The sequence below is a fragment of the Eriocheir sinensis genome, chromosome 30 (assembly GCF_024679095.1).
Source record: "Eriocheir sinensis breed Jianghai 21 chromosome 30, ASM2467909v1, whole genome shotgun sequence".
NCBI lineage: Eukaryota > Metazoa > Arthropoda > Malacostraca > Decapoda > Varunidae > Eriocheir > Eriocheir sinensis.
The window spans coordinates 1,377,426-1,394,894 of record NC_066538.1 but is presented as its reverse complement, the minus strand read 5'-3'; the positions used below and the strand labels follow the sequence as shown (position 1 = coordinate 1,394,894).

At 42.9% G+C, this 17,469-nt stretch overlaps 1 protein-coding gene across 7 annotated transcripts in view; it reads right to left on the bottom strand.

The window, feature by feature from the left end:
* The window catches only part of LOC127005410 (NADP-dependent malic enzyme-like), a 47,140-nt gene that overhangs the window by 11,098 nt on the left and 18,573 nt on the right, over positions 1-17,469 (bottom strand). For all 7 annotated transcript variants that reach the window (XM_050874228.1, XM_050874227.1, XM_050874230.1 and 4 more), the window contains exons 2-11: positions 13,609-13,759; positions 9,596-9,754; positions 8,721-8,902; positions 6,895-7,075; positions 5,728-5,900; positions 5,460-5,598; positions 4,620-4,845; positions 3,765-3,868; positions 2,746-2,955; positions 1,431-1,554 (exon numbers count right to left, since the gene is read on the bottom strand). In XM_050874228.1, the coding sequence (XP_050730185.1) occupies positions 1,431-1,554; positions 2,746-2,955; positions 3,765-3,868; positions 4,620-4,845; positions 5,460-5,598; positions 5,728-5,900; positions 6,895-7,075; positions 8,721-8,902; positions 9,596-9,754; positions 13,609-13,759 (1,649 nt within the window). The remainder of the gene's footprint in view (positions 1-1,430; positions 1,555-2,745; positions 2,956-3,764; positions 3,869-4,619; positions 4,846-5,459; positions 5,599-5,727; positions 5,901-6,894; positions 7,076-8,720; positions 8,903-9,595; positions 9,755-13,608; positions 13,760-17,469) is intronic.

Below are 17,469 nucleotides of genomic sequence, written 5' to 3'. Positions count from 1 at the left end.
AAATTATGTAAATGTTAAAAAATGATAGACAGAGAAGGAAAAATTGTGTAAATATTAAAAATGATAGACAGACTGAAAGAAATGTTTGATCTCTGCCGAAAAATTACGTTAATGTCGAAAGAGAAGTAAGAAAAAAAGACAGGCTGAAGAAAATGTTAAAAATTGCTTCCTAATCTTTTTTTCTCTCATCTTCCAAAATCTTAATATACACACAAGCATCCTGGAATATGTGCTTAGGGGAAACAGGATAAAATAATAATAATAATAATAATAATAATAATAATAATAATAATAATAATAATAATAATAATAATAATAATAGTAATAATAATAATAATAATAATAATGTGAATCTTGAGAATAGTTTAGAGAGAGAATTATGCATAAACTACAAGAACTATTATGTGTCATCTCTGAAGCATCTCTCCTTAATGGCAAAAATAGTAGAGGTGATGTCATGCACTTCAAAAGGTCTGCATAGTGGCTAAGTGCGCTGGAATGAAAAGAATAAATAAAGACTGAAAAATAAAAGTGGAAAATAAAAATAAAAATAATAATATAAAAATAAAAATAAAAATAAAAATGAAAATATGAAAAATATAAATAAAAATGGAAAATAGGAAATATAAATGAAAATGGAAAATAAGAAATATAAATGAAAATGGAAAATAAAAATGAATAAAAATGGAAATGGAAAATAAAAATGAAAATAAAAATGAATAAAAATGGAAATGGAAAATAAAAATGAAAATAAAAATGAAAATGGAAAATAAAAATGGAAATGGAAATAAAATGTGATAAATAAAAAAGTGGAAAAAAATATAAACAAAGTGGAAAATAAAGTGAAAAAATAAAAAGTGGAAAATAAAGTGAAAAGTAGTGAAAAAAATGAAAAGCTGAAAAACGGAAATTAAAAAATAAAAGAATAAAGAAAATAAAAACTGGAGAATCAAAAAAGAAAAAAATGAAAAATGAAAACAGTGAAAAAACAAAAAGTGAAAAATAATTACGTGAAAAATGAAAACAAGTGAAAAAAAATAAGACAAGAAAAAAAAAAAAAATTAATAATGAGCAAAACCAAAAGAAAAAAAACTAATAATGACAAAAAAAGAAAAGAAAAAAAGAAAAAAAGAAAAACCAATTAGAATGATGTAAAACTCTGATACAATAAAGAAAATAACATAAAAAACTGTGCATCATACTAGAACAAATGCAAGAGAGCGAGAGCGAGAGAAAGATAAATATATGTGCCGTCCACCGAGGGAGCATGTATATATATAAACACCGACAACACTAACAGACACTAGAGTAGAGGCGACAGAGCTCTTAAGGCACGTCAAAGGGTGCGTGTGTGTGTGTGTGCGGCGCGGCGGCAGGTGAGTCCGTAACAATAAAATAAAGGTGTGTTGGTTAATTGGGGTCCGTCTCACCTGTTTTGTAGGCGTGTTCGGCGATGTAGACGGCGATCTTCAGGGAGCACTCGCGGATGTCGGAGAGTGGAGGGTAGAGGCGGCCCTTGCTGAGATCGTCCTCTGTGACCATGTCCGCGAGAGCCTGTACGATGGGGGGAGGGGAGGGTGATATTTTTTTTTTCTTTTCTTTTTTTGAGGAAGGGCGATATTTTTTTTTTTTTTACATGAAGGGCGATATTTTTTTTTTTTTATAGAGGAAGGGGGATATTTTTTTTTATAGAGGAAGGGGGATATTTTTTTTTTATAGAGGAAGGGGGATATTTTTTTTTTTATAGAGGAAGGGGGATATTTTTTCTTATTTATTTTAAGAGGAAAGGCGATATATATATTTTTTTGTTTTTAGAGAAAGGGCGATATTTTTTTTTATTTATTTTTTTAGAGAAAGGGCGATATTTTTATTTATTTATTTTTTTAGAGAAAGGGAGATATTTTTATTTATTTATTTTTTTAGAGAAAGGGCGATATTTATTTTATTTATTTTTTTAGAGAAAGGGAGATATTTTTATTTATTTATTTTTTTAGAGAAAGGGCGATATTTTTTATTTTTTTTGAGAGGAAGGGCGATTTTTTTTTTTTTTTTTTTTTTTTTTTTATAGGAAGGGCAATATATATTTTTTTTTATATATATAGAGGAAGGGCGACAGGTCAAGGGTACGAAACAAAAGAGCAACAGAAAAAGTCCGCCAGTCGCTGTTCGGATATATACAACCATGTAGTCAGTGGTATTATGTTATTATGGGTTATACAGTACTCTATTATTTCACCCACTTATCCATATGTTAACTCTCTCTCTCTCTCTCTCTCTCTCTCTCTCTCTCTCTCATCCACACTTCCCTTCCCCACATCCATCCCTGCCTTACTCTCCCTATACACACATATCCACTCTCCACTCTCATCCATGCCATCCTCATCCCCTTAAAAATCCACTCATCCACATTCTCTTAACCCCAAACCACAGCACTGCCATCCACCTCCCTCCCTTTCTCTCTTTTTCTACCTCACTCTCCTTACACACACATATCCACTCTCATCCACACGATCCTCATCCCGTTAAAAATCCACTCATCCACAATCTCTTCACCCCAAACCACCACACCGCCATCCACCTCACTCCCCCCCCACACTTCCTTTCCTCACATCCATCTCTACCTCGCTTTCCCTACACACACATCCACTCTCCACTCTCATCCCCTTAAAAATCCACTCATCCGCATCTCCTTCACCCCAAACCACAACACCACCATCCACCTCACACCCCCCCACCCCCCCTTACCTTGGCCGCCATGAGGAAGATGCTGTCCTCAATGTGGTGGATGCCGGTGCAGATGACGCCGAGGGCCACGCCGGGGAAGATGTAGGCGTTGTTCCCTTGTCCGGGGTGGAAGGTCTTGCCGTTGTAGGTGACGGGGCTGAACGGGGAGCCAGATGCGAACACGGCCCTTCCCTCGGTGTACTTGTAGCAGTCCTCGGCCGTGCATTCAGCCTGGGGTGGTGGTGACGGAGGTGGTGGTGGTGAGGTGTGGTGGTGGTGGTGGTGTGGTGATATGGGTAAGGGATGGTTGGGTTGTGAAGGGTGGTGATTGTTGTGGTTGTGTTGGTGAAAAAGGATGGTTGGTGATGGTGGTGATGGTGATGATAGCTACTGATTGAAATGGTGATATGCTATTTACTCACAGTGGAGGTGAAGATAAAGGAGATGAGAATGCAATAGAAGGTCAAAACGGAAATGGTATAGAACAGTTTTACATGACCTTAATGACCTTGACCTTTCCAGCCTGACCCCTTTACTGGTGGTTTTATATGACCTTAATGACCTTTGACCTTTCCTGCCTGGTCCCCTCACTGACCTTGCTGGTGGTTTTGCATGACCTACACGACCTTGACCTCTCCTGCCTGACCCTCTCACTGACCTTGCTGGTGGTTTTACGTGACCTTAACGACCTTTGACCTTTCCTACCAGGCCCCATCACTGACCTTGCTGGTGGTTTTACATGACCTTAACGACCTTTGACCTTTCCTACCAGGCCCCATCACTGACCTTGCTGGTGGTTTTACATGACCTTAACGACCTTTGACCTTTCCTACCAGGCCCCCTCACTGACCTTGCTGGTGGTTTTACATGACCTACACGACTTTAACCTCTCCTGCCTGACCCCCTCACTGACCTTGCTGGTGGTTTTACATGACCTACACGACCTTAACCTCTCCTGCCTGACCCCCTCACTGACCTTGCTGGTGGTTTTACATGACCTTAATGACCTTTGACCTCTCCTGCCTGGCCCCCTCACTGACCTGGCTGGTGGGGTTGCTGAGGGCGAAGATGACGGGCTTCTCGTTGATGGAGGCCATGTCCTTCAGCAGCTGTGGGGTGAACACTCCTCCAATGGCCGCAGCGCCTGAGTGGGGGAAAGAACTGGTTACCAGGGACTTGCTTTAAAGGGGAGGCTTAAAAAAAACTTGGGCTATAAAGAAAATGGGGCTAGGAAATACATATGGTTCAGGAAAGTGGACATTGTGGTACTCTCAGATGCTTCCACCTTCCACCTCCACTGTTTCCAAAGGCCAAAATGGAAGTTATTTGAGGAGTGCTTGTGGTGAGAGTAGAATGGATGGAATGCGTAATGAAAGTGTGTATGAGCATTTTGGAATGTGTCACAGGGGTGAAGGGAAGAAGTGTGGAGTGGTGGAAGAAGTGAAGCGACACTTTAAAGTGGTTTGGCCACATGGAGCGAATGGAGGAGAGTAAGATGACCAGAAGGGTGTATGTGAGTGAGATAGAGGGAGGGAATGCTAGAGGACGACCTCCAGTGAAATGGAGGGATAGGGTGCAAGAGTACGTTGGGGAGAGGGGGGAAAGATCTTTGAGAAACTTTGAGCAGGCAAGGAGGGAGTGTCTGGATAGAGAAGGTTGGAAACTCTTCTGCCGTGGCCATCCCCTGGTGGGAGCTCCTAGGAACAGACATCGATGAAATGATGATGAAAATGGAGATTAATCAGTGTTTTCTCACGTTCATAATACAGAAGCTTTGACATAAAACCATCCCTATAAATACCAGCACACAACTCCTATGAAAGCCCTGTCAAATGTGTGCTCGGACTCTGAAATGTCTAATAATGTGTCCCTTAACGCCCCTTCTGAACACTCACCAATAAGCGCGGTGGGTTTGATCTCCCTGACAATGTCCTCGAGGCTCTCCATGGGCGTGTGGGGGTGCGCGAAGGACTGCTTGTGCCCGTTGATGCCTCCCTTGGGCCGGTCCTTCACGATGAGGCCTCGGGAGTCCACCAGCCAGATCTTGGAGCGCGCCTCTTCCTCGCCGAGTCCCTCCTCTTGCATGGCCATCACTATGAGGTTTGCGATGCCCAGAGAAGCCTGTCGGGAAAAGGGACGAGGGTGAGGGAGTGCGTGAGTGCGTGAGTGCATGAGTCTGACCTGTTTCTATGAGTCACTGTGATGGATGAGGATATGTGTGTGTGTGTGTGTGTGTGTCGACCTAGTTGTATTTACCTAGTTGTGATTTTACAGGGTTACAGGCTTACGCTCGTGTGGTCCCGTCTCTGTATTTGTCTAACTTTTCCTTAAAGCTTTGCACACTCCTCGCCGATACTACATCCTCACTTAGTCTGTTCCAAACCTCTATATTTCTTTGCGGGAAGCTATGTTTCTTTACGTCTCTCAAGTATCTTCCTTTCCTCAATTTTTTACTGTGTCCTCTTGTGTTCCTGGTGTTTATTCCTTCTTTTGTGTGTGTGTGCAAAGCCATCCACACCAACACACACACACATCATCTCACACATACAGTACCCAGAGATCGACGATAAAGAGCATTTCCTTATGTCTTGGGGTACCTGCTGGCGATTACAAGTCCAACGCATGATTAGGCCATGGTGAATTACACATACCAATAGTCCCCCCTTCAACACACAAACACACTCACACACACACACATAATCGCACCCCCCCACCCACACACCCTACACACCCACCTCTCCTGCACCCTGGAAGAGGAACTTGTGGTCTGCCAGCTTGGTGTTGGTGAGGCGCAGGGAGGCGAGGAGCCCGGCCACTGCCACCGACGCTGTGCCCTGGATGTCGTCGTTGAAGGTGCAGTACATCTGGCGGTACCTGGGCAGAAGGGAGGAGGTATAAATAAATAAATAAATAAAACAAATCTGTAAAACTGCCCATGGAAATACTCCCACACTCTACAAAAGCTAATCAATTGTAGGTGGGTGTATTGACGAACGCACTCACTTCTCCAAAAAGCGGAAGGCGTTGTGGTTCCCGAAGTCCTCAAACTGGATGAGAGTGTTCTGGCCGTAGCGCTGAACCACGGCCTGCATGAACTCATCGATGAAGCTGTCGTACGCTTCGCCAGTCACTCGCTCGTGTCTGTTGCCGATGTAGAATTCGTCCTCCAGAAGCTCCTGAGATTGAGGAAGACGAAAGAGAAGAAAGTGAGGGAGGGTTGAAGGTGAGGGTTGAAAATGGCGAGGGAGCTTGGAAAGGGATTTTGTGTGGTACGGAAACTTGGTCGTGGCTAGTTTAGGGGGTCAACATCACCATCATCATCATCATCATCTTAGAATATAAATAAATGACCTCTGTTTTGTTGACTGGTGATGATGATGGTAATAGTGATTTGGCAAAGTACAGCAAGTAAGAAGGTTGTCTAGATGCAAGATTATGTAAAAGGAAGAAACTGGAGATGATGAAAGTGATATGGAGAGGAAAAGAAAGTGTGAATGTTATCTAGATCCAAGAATATGTAAAAGAGAGAAATTGGAGATGATGATGATAGTGATATGGAGAGGAAAAGAAAGTCTGAAAGTGATTTAGACGCAAGAATATGTAAAAGAGAGAAATTGGAGATGACGATGATAGTGATCTGGAGAGGAATAGAAAGTCTGAAAGTGATTTAGATGCAAGAATATGTAAAAGAGAGAAATTGGAGATGACGATGATAGTGATATAGAGAGGAAAAGAAAGTGTGAAAGTGATTTAGACGCAAGATTATGTAAAAGAGAGAAATTGGAGATGATGATGATAGTGATATGGAGAGGAAAAGAAAGTCTGAAAGTGATTTAGATGCAAGAATATGTAAAAGAGAGAAATTGGAGATGACGATGATAGTGATTTGGAGAGGAAAAGAAAGTGTGAATGTGATCTGCGTGCAAGAATATGTAAAGGAAGATGGTGATGATAATAGTGATATGGAGAGGAGAAGAAGGTGAGAATATTATCTAGATACAAAGAAAAGTATATAGGAAAAAATACATTCTCTTCTACAGTAAACTCAACACCATCTGAAGGACCTCAATGATAATAAAAACTTTAATCATAAAACCCAAATAAACTTAACAACATAAATAATTACAAAACAAATTAACGGTCACACCCTCACCGCCCTCTCCCCCTCACCTTCCTGTTGGTGCCGACATCCAGGACGATGGGCAGGCATTGGTGGGGCTTGATGCCGGCCAGGGCGGTGTAGAGGGAGAGCTTGCCCACGGGGATGCCCATGCCCTGCACACCCAGGTCACCCAGGCCCAGGATACGCTCCCCGTCGGTCACCACGATGGCACGGACGTCACTCTCGGGCCTGGCGGGGAGGGAGTAATTGTATCGTGGGAAAGAGGAATGAGGAGGTTGTTTAATTATAGGAAAGAGGAAGGATGAAGAAAAATTTAATCACCAATCATGAACTCCTAACTCCCTAATTCCTGATGACCTAATCGGTGTTTAATTTTGATAACTGTTTAATTATAGAAAAGAGGAAAGACAAAGGAATCATTTAATCACCAATCACAGACTCCTGACTCCCCAATTTCTCATGATGTGATCGGTGTTTAATTTCGATAACCATTTAATTATAGAAAAGAGGAAAGACAAAGGAATCATTTAATCACCAATCACAAACTCCTAACTCCCTAATTTCTCATGATGTGATTGGTGTTTAATTTCGATAACCGTTTAATTATAGAAAATAGGAAGTACAAAGGAGAAAGTAAACCACAAGGTCCCAAGTCTTCACTCGACAATTCCTCAAAACCCTACAGATACTTTGATATGCTTGATTTTTTTTAGTTTTTTGTTTTGTCTTCATTATCAGACGTTTGGCTAAGAAAAGTCGACTGTTATGAGGATTAGAAGTTCAGGGGCGTCTAGTTGGGCAGTCGTGTTATCATATCGTTTCGTTATTTGTATTTCTTAACATTAATTACCCAACTTTTGCATTCACTTGACACGGAACACTTAAAATAATATGGCTTATGATCGTCTATTACTTATTTTCTATTTGCGGTTTGATTTTTTATGGTACTGCTTGATTATAGAAAGGAAGGAAAAAACAGAATATATCCCCAATCATCCACCAACTCCACTTTATTTTTTTAATGTTCTGTCCTTATTATCAGACGTCTGGTTGAGAAAAGTCGACTGTTATGAGGATTAGAAGTTCAGGGGCGTCTAACTGGTCAGTCGTGTTATCAAATCGTTTCGTTATTTGTATTTCTTAACATTAATTACCCAACTTTTGCATTCACTTGACACGGAACACTTAAAATAATATGGGTTATGATCGTATATTACTTATTTTCTATTTGCGGTTTGATTTTTTATGGTATTGCTTGATTATAGAGAGGAAGGAAAAAAACAGAATATATCCCCAATCATCCACCAACTCCACTTGCTTTTTTTAATGTTTTGTCCCTATTATCAGACGTTTGGCTAAGAAAAGTCGACTGTTATGAGGATTAGAAGTTCAGGGGCATCTAACTGGTCAGTCGTGTTATCAAATCGTTTCGTTATTTGTATTTCTTAACATTTATTACCCAACTTTTGCATTCACTTGACACAGAACACGTAGAATAATATGAGTTTTGATCATCTATTAGTTCATTTCTATTTGCGGTTTAATTTTTTATGTTTTTTTTTTTTTTGTTTTTTTTACAGCTAAGGGACAGTTCAAGGACGTAAGGAAAAATATACAAAAAAAAAAAGCCCGCTACTCACAGCTCCTGAATAGAGGTCAAAGGAGCGTCCAAAAAGAGAGGTCAATTTCCGGAGGAGAGGTACTGTTTGATTATAGAAGGGAAGGAAAAAAACAGAACAAATCCCCCAATCAATTATTTCTTGTAGGAGCAGCGAGGAGTGGGCTTTTTTTGTGCCCTTGAGCGGTCTCCTTTGCTGTAAAAAATAAATAAATAAATAAATAAAATAAAAAAATCCACCAACTCCACACTCACCAGTTCCGCATGACCTCGTAGATGTGTCCCTTGTCGTGGATGGAGATGAAGAGTCCGCGGGGCCGCCTGAAGATGACCCCGAATTTCTGACATGCCAGGCCGACGGTGGGGGTGTAGACGATGGGCATGTACTCTTCCACATTCTCGCTCAGTAGACGGTAGAACAGCCTCTCGTTGCGGTCCTGGTGAGGCGGAAGAGGGGGTAGATGATGGGTGAGGAGAGAAGATGGAGATGGTCTTATTAGCTACTATCCCATCCTATCTACACATCTACACACGCTCCCATCTACAGAAATTCCCATCTACACACTTCATTTATTTATTTTAACTTTTCCCACAATTAAACAACTTCTCCAGTCCTCATTTCTTTCACCTCCTCTTCCTTCCTCCTCCTTCTCCATTCCCTCCTCCTTTTCTCCACTTTCCCTTCCCTTCCCTTCTTACTTTCCCTTCCCTGCCCTTCCCTTCCCTTCCCTTCTGTTCCCTTACCTTCCCTTCCCTTCACTTCCCTTCTGTTTCCTTACCTTACCTTCTCTTCCCTTCTGTCCCTTCCCTTCCTTTCCTTCCCTAACCTTCCCTTCCCTTCTTACTTTCCCTTCCCTTCCCTTCCCTTCCCTTCCCTTCTTACTCTCCCTTCCCTTCCTTTCCTTACCTTCTGTTCCCTTACCTTACCTTCCCTTCCCTTCCCTTCCCTTCTGTCCCTTCCGTCCCTTCCCTTCCTTTCCTTCCCTAACCTTCCCTTCCCTTCTTACTTTCCCTTCCCTTCCCTTCCCTTCTCTTACCTCCCCTTCTTACTTTCCCTTTCCTTTCCTCCCCTTACTTTACCTTCCCTTCCCTTCCCTTCCCGTCCCATCCCTTCCCTTCCCGTAACCCACCTGCAAGCCAGCCAGGTAGATGAACTTGTTAAGAGGCTCCTGGTATCTCTCCACGTTCTTGCGGCAGAGGTCCACTTGCTCCTCCTGGGTCTTGAAGCGCGGGGGGACGAGACCGTGGAGCCCCAGCACCTGACGCTCCTCCAGGGTGAACGCCATGCCCTGGGGGGGAAGAAGAAGGGTGAGATTTCTAGATCGTTGATGTAAATAGTAAAGAGAATGGGTCCCAGGAGGAGGAGGAGGAGGAGGGCAAAGGAAAGGTGTAAGGGAAAGGAAGGAAGGAAGATATGATAATGGTGTGTGAAATGAGGTGTGATAGAGAAGGGAGGAATGGGAGAGGGAGAAAAGGAAAGAAGAGGAAGGAAAAAGAAGTGGAGGAGATGAGGGATGAAAAGGAGGAGAGAAGATGTGAGAAGGAAAGGAGAGGAAGGGAAAAAGAGAGAAAAGGAAGGCAGCTGAAAGAGGAAAGGAAGGAAAAGGAAGGAAGGAAGGAAAGGAAGGAAAAGAGAAGTGAAGGAAGGAAATGAGGAATGAAAAGGAGAAGTGAAAAGGAAAGGAAAGGAAAGGAAAGGAAGGGAAAAAGAGAGAAAAGGAAGGCAGCTGAGAGAGGAAAGGAAGGAAAAGGAAGGAAGGAAGGAAAGGAAGGAAGGGAAAGGTGGAAAGAAAAAGAGAGAAGGAAAGAAAAGAAAAAAATAACAGGAAACAAATGAGGACTGAAATGGAGGTGAAAGAAGGGTGGAAAGACAGAAGGAAGGAAGAGAGGAAGAGGAGAAGGAGGAAGAGAAAAGAGGAGGAGGAGGAGGAGGAGGAGGAAGAGAAAAGAGGAGGAGGAGGAGGAGGAGGAACAAGTATGATGATAAACAAAAATAAACACAGAGAGAGAGAGAGAGAGAGAGAGAGAGAGAGAGAGAGAGAGAGAGAGAGAGAGAGAGAGAGCATACCCCTTTCCCCACACACACCCCACAGAGAAAGAAAGAAAGAAAGAAAGAAAGAAAGAAAGGAAGGAAGGAAGGAAAGAAGAGGAAGAGTTACAGACCCCCCCACCCCCCCACCCACCCCCCACTCACCCACCCACACCACAAATATGCATAAGTACTATTTCCATGGCTTCCCTCGGTTGCCTTGTCTAACCTAACCACCAAACACAACCATCAACACCTTTTAAAACCACCCATACAACACACACACAAACACACACACACACAACCATAATCAACCAAGGAAGGGATAGTCAAGATCGTGCTATGAGGGAGAGAGAGAGAGGGAGAGAAAGGAAGATAAGATAATGGAAAGTGCCAACCAGGTGAGGGAGGTCTGTGGCACTGTGGAAGGAGACGAGGTGGCAGACGTGTGGTTTATGTGGCACTAGTGGTGGAGCGACAGAGGTGGAAGGAAGGGAGAGAGAGACAGGGAGAGTGGAAGAAGAAAAACAGGAAGAAAAAGAAAGGAAGAAGACTGACAGACAAGTGGATAGAAGGAAGGAAGGAAGGAAGAGGAGGAGAAGAAGAAGAAGAGGAAGAAGAAGAAGAAGAAGAAGGGAAGTGAAAGAACGAAGAAAAAAGACCAAGAAAAAGAAAGAAAGACAGAATAAGATAAGTTGAAGAAAGGAAGAAAAAGAGAAAGAAAGAAGGAAAACGAGAGAAAAAGAGAAGTGGAAGAAAAGGAAGAAGAAGAGGAAGAGAAAGGGAGAGAAAGACGAGTGTAAGAACGAAGAAGAAAGAGCAAGAAGGAGAAGAAGAAAGACAGACACAGAGAGAGAGAAAGATAAGTTGAAGAAAAGAAGAAGAAAAAGAGAAGGAAAGAGAAGTGGAAGAGAAAGAAGAAAAGGTAAAGAGAAGGAGAGAAAGACGAGTGTAAGAACGAAGAAGGAGAAGAAAAAGAATAAGAAAGACAGACACAGAGAGAGTAAGATAAGTTGAAGAAAGGAGGAAGAAAAAGAGGAAGAAAAGAAGAGGAAACAAGTGGAAAGGAACAGGAGGAAAAAAACGAAGAAAAAGAAAGAAAACAGACAGAGAGAAGTGAAGGAAAGGAAGGAAAGAAAAGGAAAGAAGGAGAAAGAAGGAAAACAGATAGAGAGAAAGATAAGAAAAGGAGAGGAAGAGAAGAAGAAGAAGAAAAAGAAGACAGACAAGTGAAGGAAAGGAAGGAAAAGAAAGGAGGAGGAGAAAGAAGGGAAACAGGCAGAGAGAGAAAGTAGAAGGAAGGAAAGAGAGGAAGGGAAAGAAAGAAGATGATGGAGGTGAGGAAAGAGGAGTGAAGAAGGATGTGAGAGAGAGAGAGAGAGAGAGAGAGAGAGAGAGAGAGAGAGAGAGAGAGAGAGAGAGAGAGAGAGAGAGAGAGAGAGCGAGAGAGAGAGAGAGAACAGGAAAAGAAGAAAGAAGAGGAAGAAGAAGAAGGAGAAAGAAAGAGAGAAAACAGCAAATGAGAAATAAGAAAAAAATATATTAGTGAAGACAACGAATCATAAAAGAAGAAAAAGGAAAACAAAACAAAGAACAGGAAGATAAATAAGAAAGAAGGAAAATAAAGAAAATAAAATATAGAAATGAAACAAAAAAAAAATGCTGATGAAATTAAGGAGTGACTGAAATAGGAAAAAAAATCAGTGGTAGAAGAAGGAAAAAAAAGAAAGAAGGAAAATAAGGAAAACAAGATAAAAGATAAGAAAGAAAAGAAAACAAAAATAAATGGTGATGAAATTAAGGAGTGACTGAAATAGGAAAAAAAAATTAAGTGGTTTTAGAAGGAAAATAAACAAAGAAAGAAGGAAAACGAAGGAAAACAAAAGAAAAGAAAGAAAAGAAAGCAAAAAAAAGTACTGATGAAATTAAGGAGTGACTGAAATAGGAAAAAAAACAACAACAACAAAAATCAAAGTGGTATTAGCGAAAGGAATTTAAAAAGAAGAAGAAGACGAAGAAGACGAAGAAGAAGAAGAATCCAACCCCACATCAGTCAAGGTGGAGGTGGAGGTGGTGGGGGGCAAAACGGAGGTGCGGAGGTGGTGGTGGTGGTGGTGGGGGCTCATCATCATCACCATTCTCATCACCAGCATCACCATGGAGTTGCTGGAGAGGATGGTGGATTTCTGCTGTTGGTGTTCGCCCCGCGCATGTCAGTACTCGAGAACACCAGGTAAGGATAGATAGATAGATAGATAGATAGAGAGAGAGAGAGAGAGAGAGAGAGAGAGAGAGAGAGAGAGAGAGAGAGAGAGAGAGAGAGAGAGAGAGAGAGAGAGAGAGAGAGAGAGATACACAGATAGATAAATAGACAGATATAGATAAATAGATAGAGATAGATAGATAGAGATAGACAGAGGGAGAGATATATACCTAGAGAGATAGATAGATAGATAGAGAGATACACAGATAGATAGATAGATAGATAGAGAGATACAAAGATAGATAGATAGATAGACAGACAGACAGAAATAGCATCACAAGGAACAATCAGTACCATGGCTTCACACACACACACACACACACACACACACACACACACACACACACACACACACACTTAAACCCCTTTCCTCCATTTTTCCCTCCTCCTCCTCCTCCTCCTCCTCCTCCTCTTCCCTCTCCCTTTCCCTCCTCTTTCTCCTCTTTCTCTTCCTTCTTCTCTCCCTTATCACCCCTTCCTCTCTCACTTCTTCCTCCTCTTCCACCTCTTCCCTCCTCCTCCTTCTCCTCTCTTCTCCTCTCCCATTTCCCTTCTTTTTCTTCTTCTTCCTCTTCCTCCACTGCTTTCTAACCTCTTCCTCCTCCTCTTCCTTCTTCACGGCACACCCCTACCTCTCCTCTTCCTCCTCCTCCTCCTCCTCCTCCTCTCTTCTCCTCTCTCATTCCCCTTTTTCTTTTTCTTCCTCTTCCTCACCTCCTTCTCCTCCTCTTCCACCTCTTCCTTCCCCTACTCCTCCTCTCTTCTCCTCTCCTCTTTCTTCTTCTCAACTTCTTCCTATCCTATTCCTCCTCCTCCTTCACGCCTTTTCTCCTCCTCCTCCTCCTCCTTACCTTGTTCAGCCTGGGATCCCTGAGGTAGTCAATTCCCCGCACCATGTTAGGGCAGATGTTGTCCCCCGTATGCTCGTGGAAGGGCCGCTGTCCGATCCTGTCGCGCTGCAGTCCTGCCATGCTGCCGCCCAAAACAACACGCGCCTGGCTCCTGCACCGCGCCGAGGGGGAGAGAGCGCTTGAGTTAGGAGGATTGAAGAGCTTAGGTTAGGTTAGGTTAGGTTAGGTTAGGTTACATGGGTCGTATGATAAGACATTTCGCTGCCCAAGAACACATATTTGACAAGGCTTTCGTAGGAGTTGTGGGCATATACAGGAGTAGTTTTATGACCCTGGTGATAGTGTGACCCTTCTTCTGTACCGTGAACCTGAAGAAACACTCATTAGAACCCGACTGACCCCCTCTTTGACCTTTAGAAATGGCTGATGTGTCTTATAATACCAACTCACATGTGTTTGGAGGGTGATAAAAAAAGCGTGTTGGGACATGTGTGTTAGGAGATATAAGAAGGTGTTTCGAGATATGTGCGCAACGAGAGATGTGAGAAGCTTGTGTTAGGAGAGCTCTGTGCTACGAGTATTTAAAAGCGTATTAGGAGAGATGTGTGTTAGGAGATTATAAGGTGTTAGGAGAGATATGCGTAACGAGAGATAAAAAGCGTGTGTTTGAAGATAATTATGCGTTACGAGAGATATGATATGCGTGTTAGGAGAGATATGCGTAACGAGAGATATAAGAGCCTTGTGTTAGGAGATTATAAGGAGGTGTTAGGAGAGATATGCGTAAAGAGAGATAAAAAAGGTGTGTTTGAAGAGATAATTATGCGTTACGAGAGATATGATAAGCGTGTTAGGAGAGATATGCGTAACGAGAGATATAAGAGCCTTGTGTTAGGAGATTATAAGGTGTTAAGAGATATGCGTAAAGAGAGATAAAAAGCGTGTTAGAGGAGATAATTATGCGTTACGAGAGATATGATAAGCGTTTGTTAGGAGAGATATGTGTTACGAGATATTTAGCGCATTTCAATAGATAAAATTAGACCGTTAGAGATACAATACACGTGATAGGCGAGATAATAATAATAATAATAATAATAATAATAATAATAATAATAATAATAATAATAATAATAATAATAATAATGAGACCTACTTCAGTTCCCCCTTCTCTCTCTCTCTCTCTCTCTCTCTCTCTCTCTCTCAAGCTTTCACTTCTCTTTCACCTGAACTTTATATTATTTTTTTTGTGATATTACAATTGTTTTTCACTACCTTGGCATATGAGAGAAAAAAAAGAAAGAAAAAAAAGAATGAAAGCTATCGGTCACGTCTCTCTCTCTCTCTCTCTCTCTCTCTCTCTCTCTCTCTCTCTCTCAGGTGATACAGCACACATGTTGCAGCTATGCCTTGTGTGTGTGCGTGTGTGTGTGTGTGTGTGTGTGTGTGTGTGTGTGTGTGTGTGTGTGTGTGTGTGTGTGTGTGTGTGTGTGTGTGTGTGTGTGTGTGTGTGTGTGTGTGTGTGTGTGTGTGTTGCACGTGAGTTAAAAAATTCTGATGTGTTGAATTGGAGAGAGAGAGAGAGAGAGAGAGAGAGAGGAACTAGACTGTCTGACAAGAGTTAAAAGAATATGCTTCAGACTCTCTCTCTCTCTCTCTCTCTCTCTCTCTCTCTCTCTCTCTATATCGTGGAGGACCCCACCGGAGAGATTATAAATCGCCTCCCCTTCTCTCTCTCTCTCTCTCTTCCCATCTTCTAACTCTCTCTCTCTCCTTCCTTTCTTTTTATTCCTTTTCCTTCCTCACTATCTTCTTCCCTCCCTTTCCCATTTCTCTCTCTCTCTCTCTCTCTCTCTCTCTCTCTCTCTCTCTCTCTCTCTCTCTCTCTCCTTTCTTCCCATTTTCAATTCGTTCTTGTGCTTTCAAATCAAGGGAGAGAAGGAGGGAGAGGAGGAGGAGGAGGAGGAGGAGGAGGAGGAGGAGGAGGAGGAGGAAGAGGAGGAGGAGGAGGAAGAGGAGGAGGGGGAGGAGGAAGATAATGAGAGGGAGGGAAAAAAGTGAGAAAATGTTGCAGGAAGAGGTTGACATACGAGGAGGAGGAGGAGGAGGAGGAGGAGGAGGAGGAGGAAGAGCTGGCACAGTGCCCTTTTCACCTCCCTTACCAGCGCCCAGGAGGAGGAGGAGGAGGAGGAGGAGAGGGTGACAGTTGTTATTGTTGTCGTTGTTATTATTATTATTATTATTATTATTATTATTATTATTATTATTATTATTATTATTATTATTTGTTTTGTCTCCATCCTTTTCTTCCTCCTCTTTATCTCTCTCTCTCTCCTCCCCCTCCTCCTCCTCCATTTTTTTTTCTCTCTTCCACTTACTGCATGGCTATTTCGCCTCCAATCAAACATGCAATACCTCCTCCTCCTCCTCCTCCTCCTCCTCCTCCTCCTCTTTTTCCTCCTCCGCCTCCTCATCCTCAGTCGGCTCAAGTGCGTGGCAACAACTATGCGTGTGTGTGTGTGTGTGTGTGTGTGTGTGTGTGTGTGTGAAACAGAGGGAGGTCAGTGGCAAGACTGCACAGGTGTGTGTGTGTGTGTGTGTGTGTGTGTGTGTGTGTGTGTGTGTGTGTGTGAAACAGAGGGAGGTCATTGGCAAGACTGTACAGATGTGTGTGTGTGTGTGTGTGTGTGTGTGTGTGTGTGTGTGTGTGTTGATAATGAGAGGTAACACCTGAAGACTTACGTAAGGTCAGGTAAAGTGAGGTCAGCAGTCGTAGTAGCAGCAGTAGTAGTAGTAGTAGTAGTAGTAGTAGTAGTAGTAGTAGTAGTAGTAGTAGCGAAAGTACTATTAATATTTCCTTTTCATTCACTTGCGAAAGATAACACACAACACGATTGCTTGGACACGCCCTTACCCCCTCCCCCCTCCCCCCTCCCTTAACCCCCCCTACCCCTCTCCCCCTCACTCCCCTCCTTCCCTCTCCTCCCTTTCCCCCTTTCACCCCTACACTTTCTACCCCTCTTAACCCCCTCCTGACACACCCAATACCCCCTCTTCTCCCCTCCTCCTCCTCTTCCTCCTCCTCCCATGCCCAGCCTACCTATTACCCACTAACACGGCAATTTCTATGCGTGGGAGAAGATGAGGAGGAGGAGGAGGAGGAGGGGGGTTGGAGGTAAGGAGGGGGAAGTGTAGGGGCGTGAAGGAGAGGTGAAGGAGAGAATAAGGTGGAGGAGGAGGAGGAAGAGGAGGAGGAGGAGGAAGAGAGCGCAGCCTTGGTCAAGTTTTAGGATATGTTTCTCCACTTCTCTCTCTCTCTCTGATAATGTAATATATATGAGAGAGAGAGAGAGAGAGAGAGAGAGAGAGAGAGAGAGAGAGAGAGAGAGAGAGAGAGAGAGAGAGAGAGAGAGAGAGGAGGATATGACGTCATCCCAGGAATTCCTTAAAAAAAGTCTTCCTATACCCGAGGATTTCCGTCTTCTGGAAATTACCACCACCACCACCACCACCATCACCACCACCACCATCACCACCACCACCACCACCACCACCACCACCATCACCACCACCACCACCACCACCAAACCTTTCCTGTTATATCCTCTCCCCAACACCATCACCACCATTTCTGTCATCACCTCCAAATTCATCACCTATCACCACCATCATCACCACTATCATCACCAACTCCACCTACTACCCCCAACTATCATCACCACCATAATCACCATCACAGTACCATCACCATCATTAGTTTATTGCCATCATCACTACCATCATCACCACCACCATCATCACCACCACCATCATCACCACCATCACCTCCACCATCATCACCATCATCATCACCACCACCAT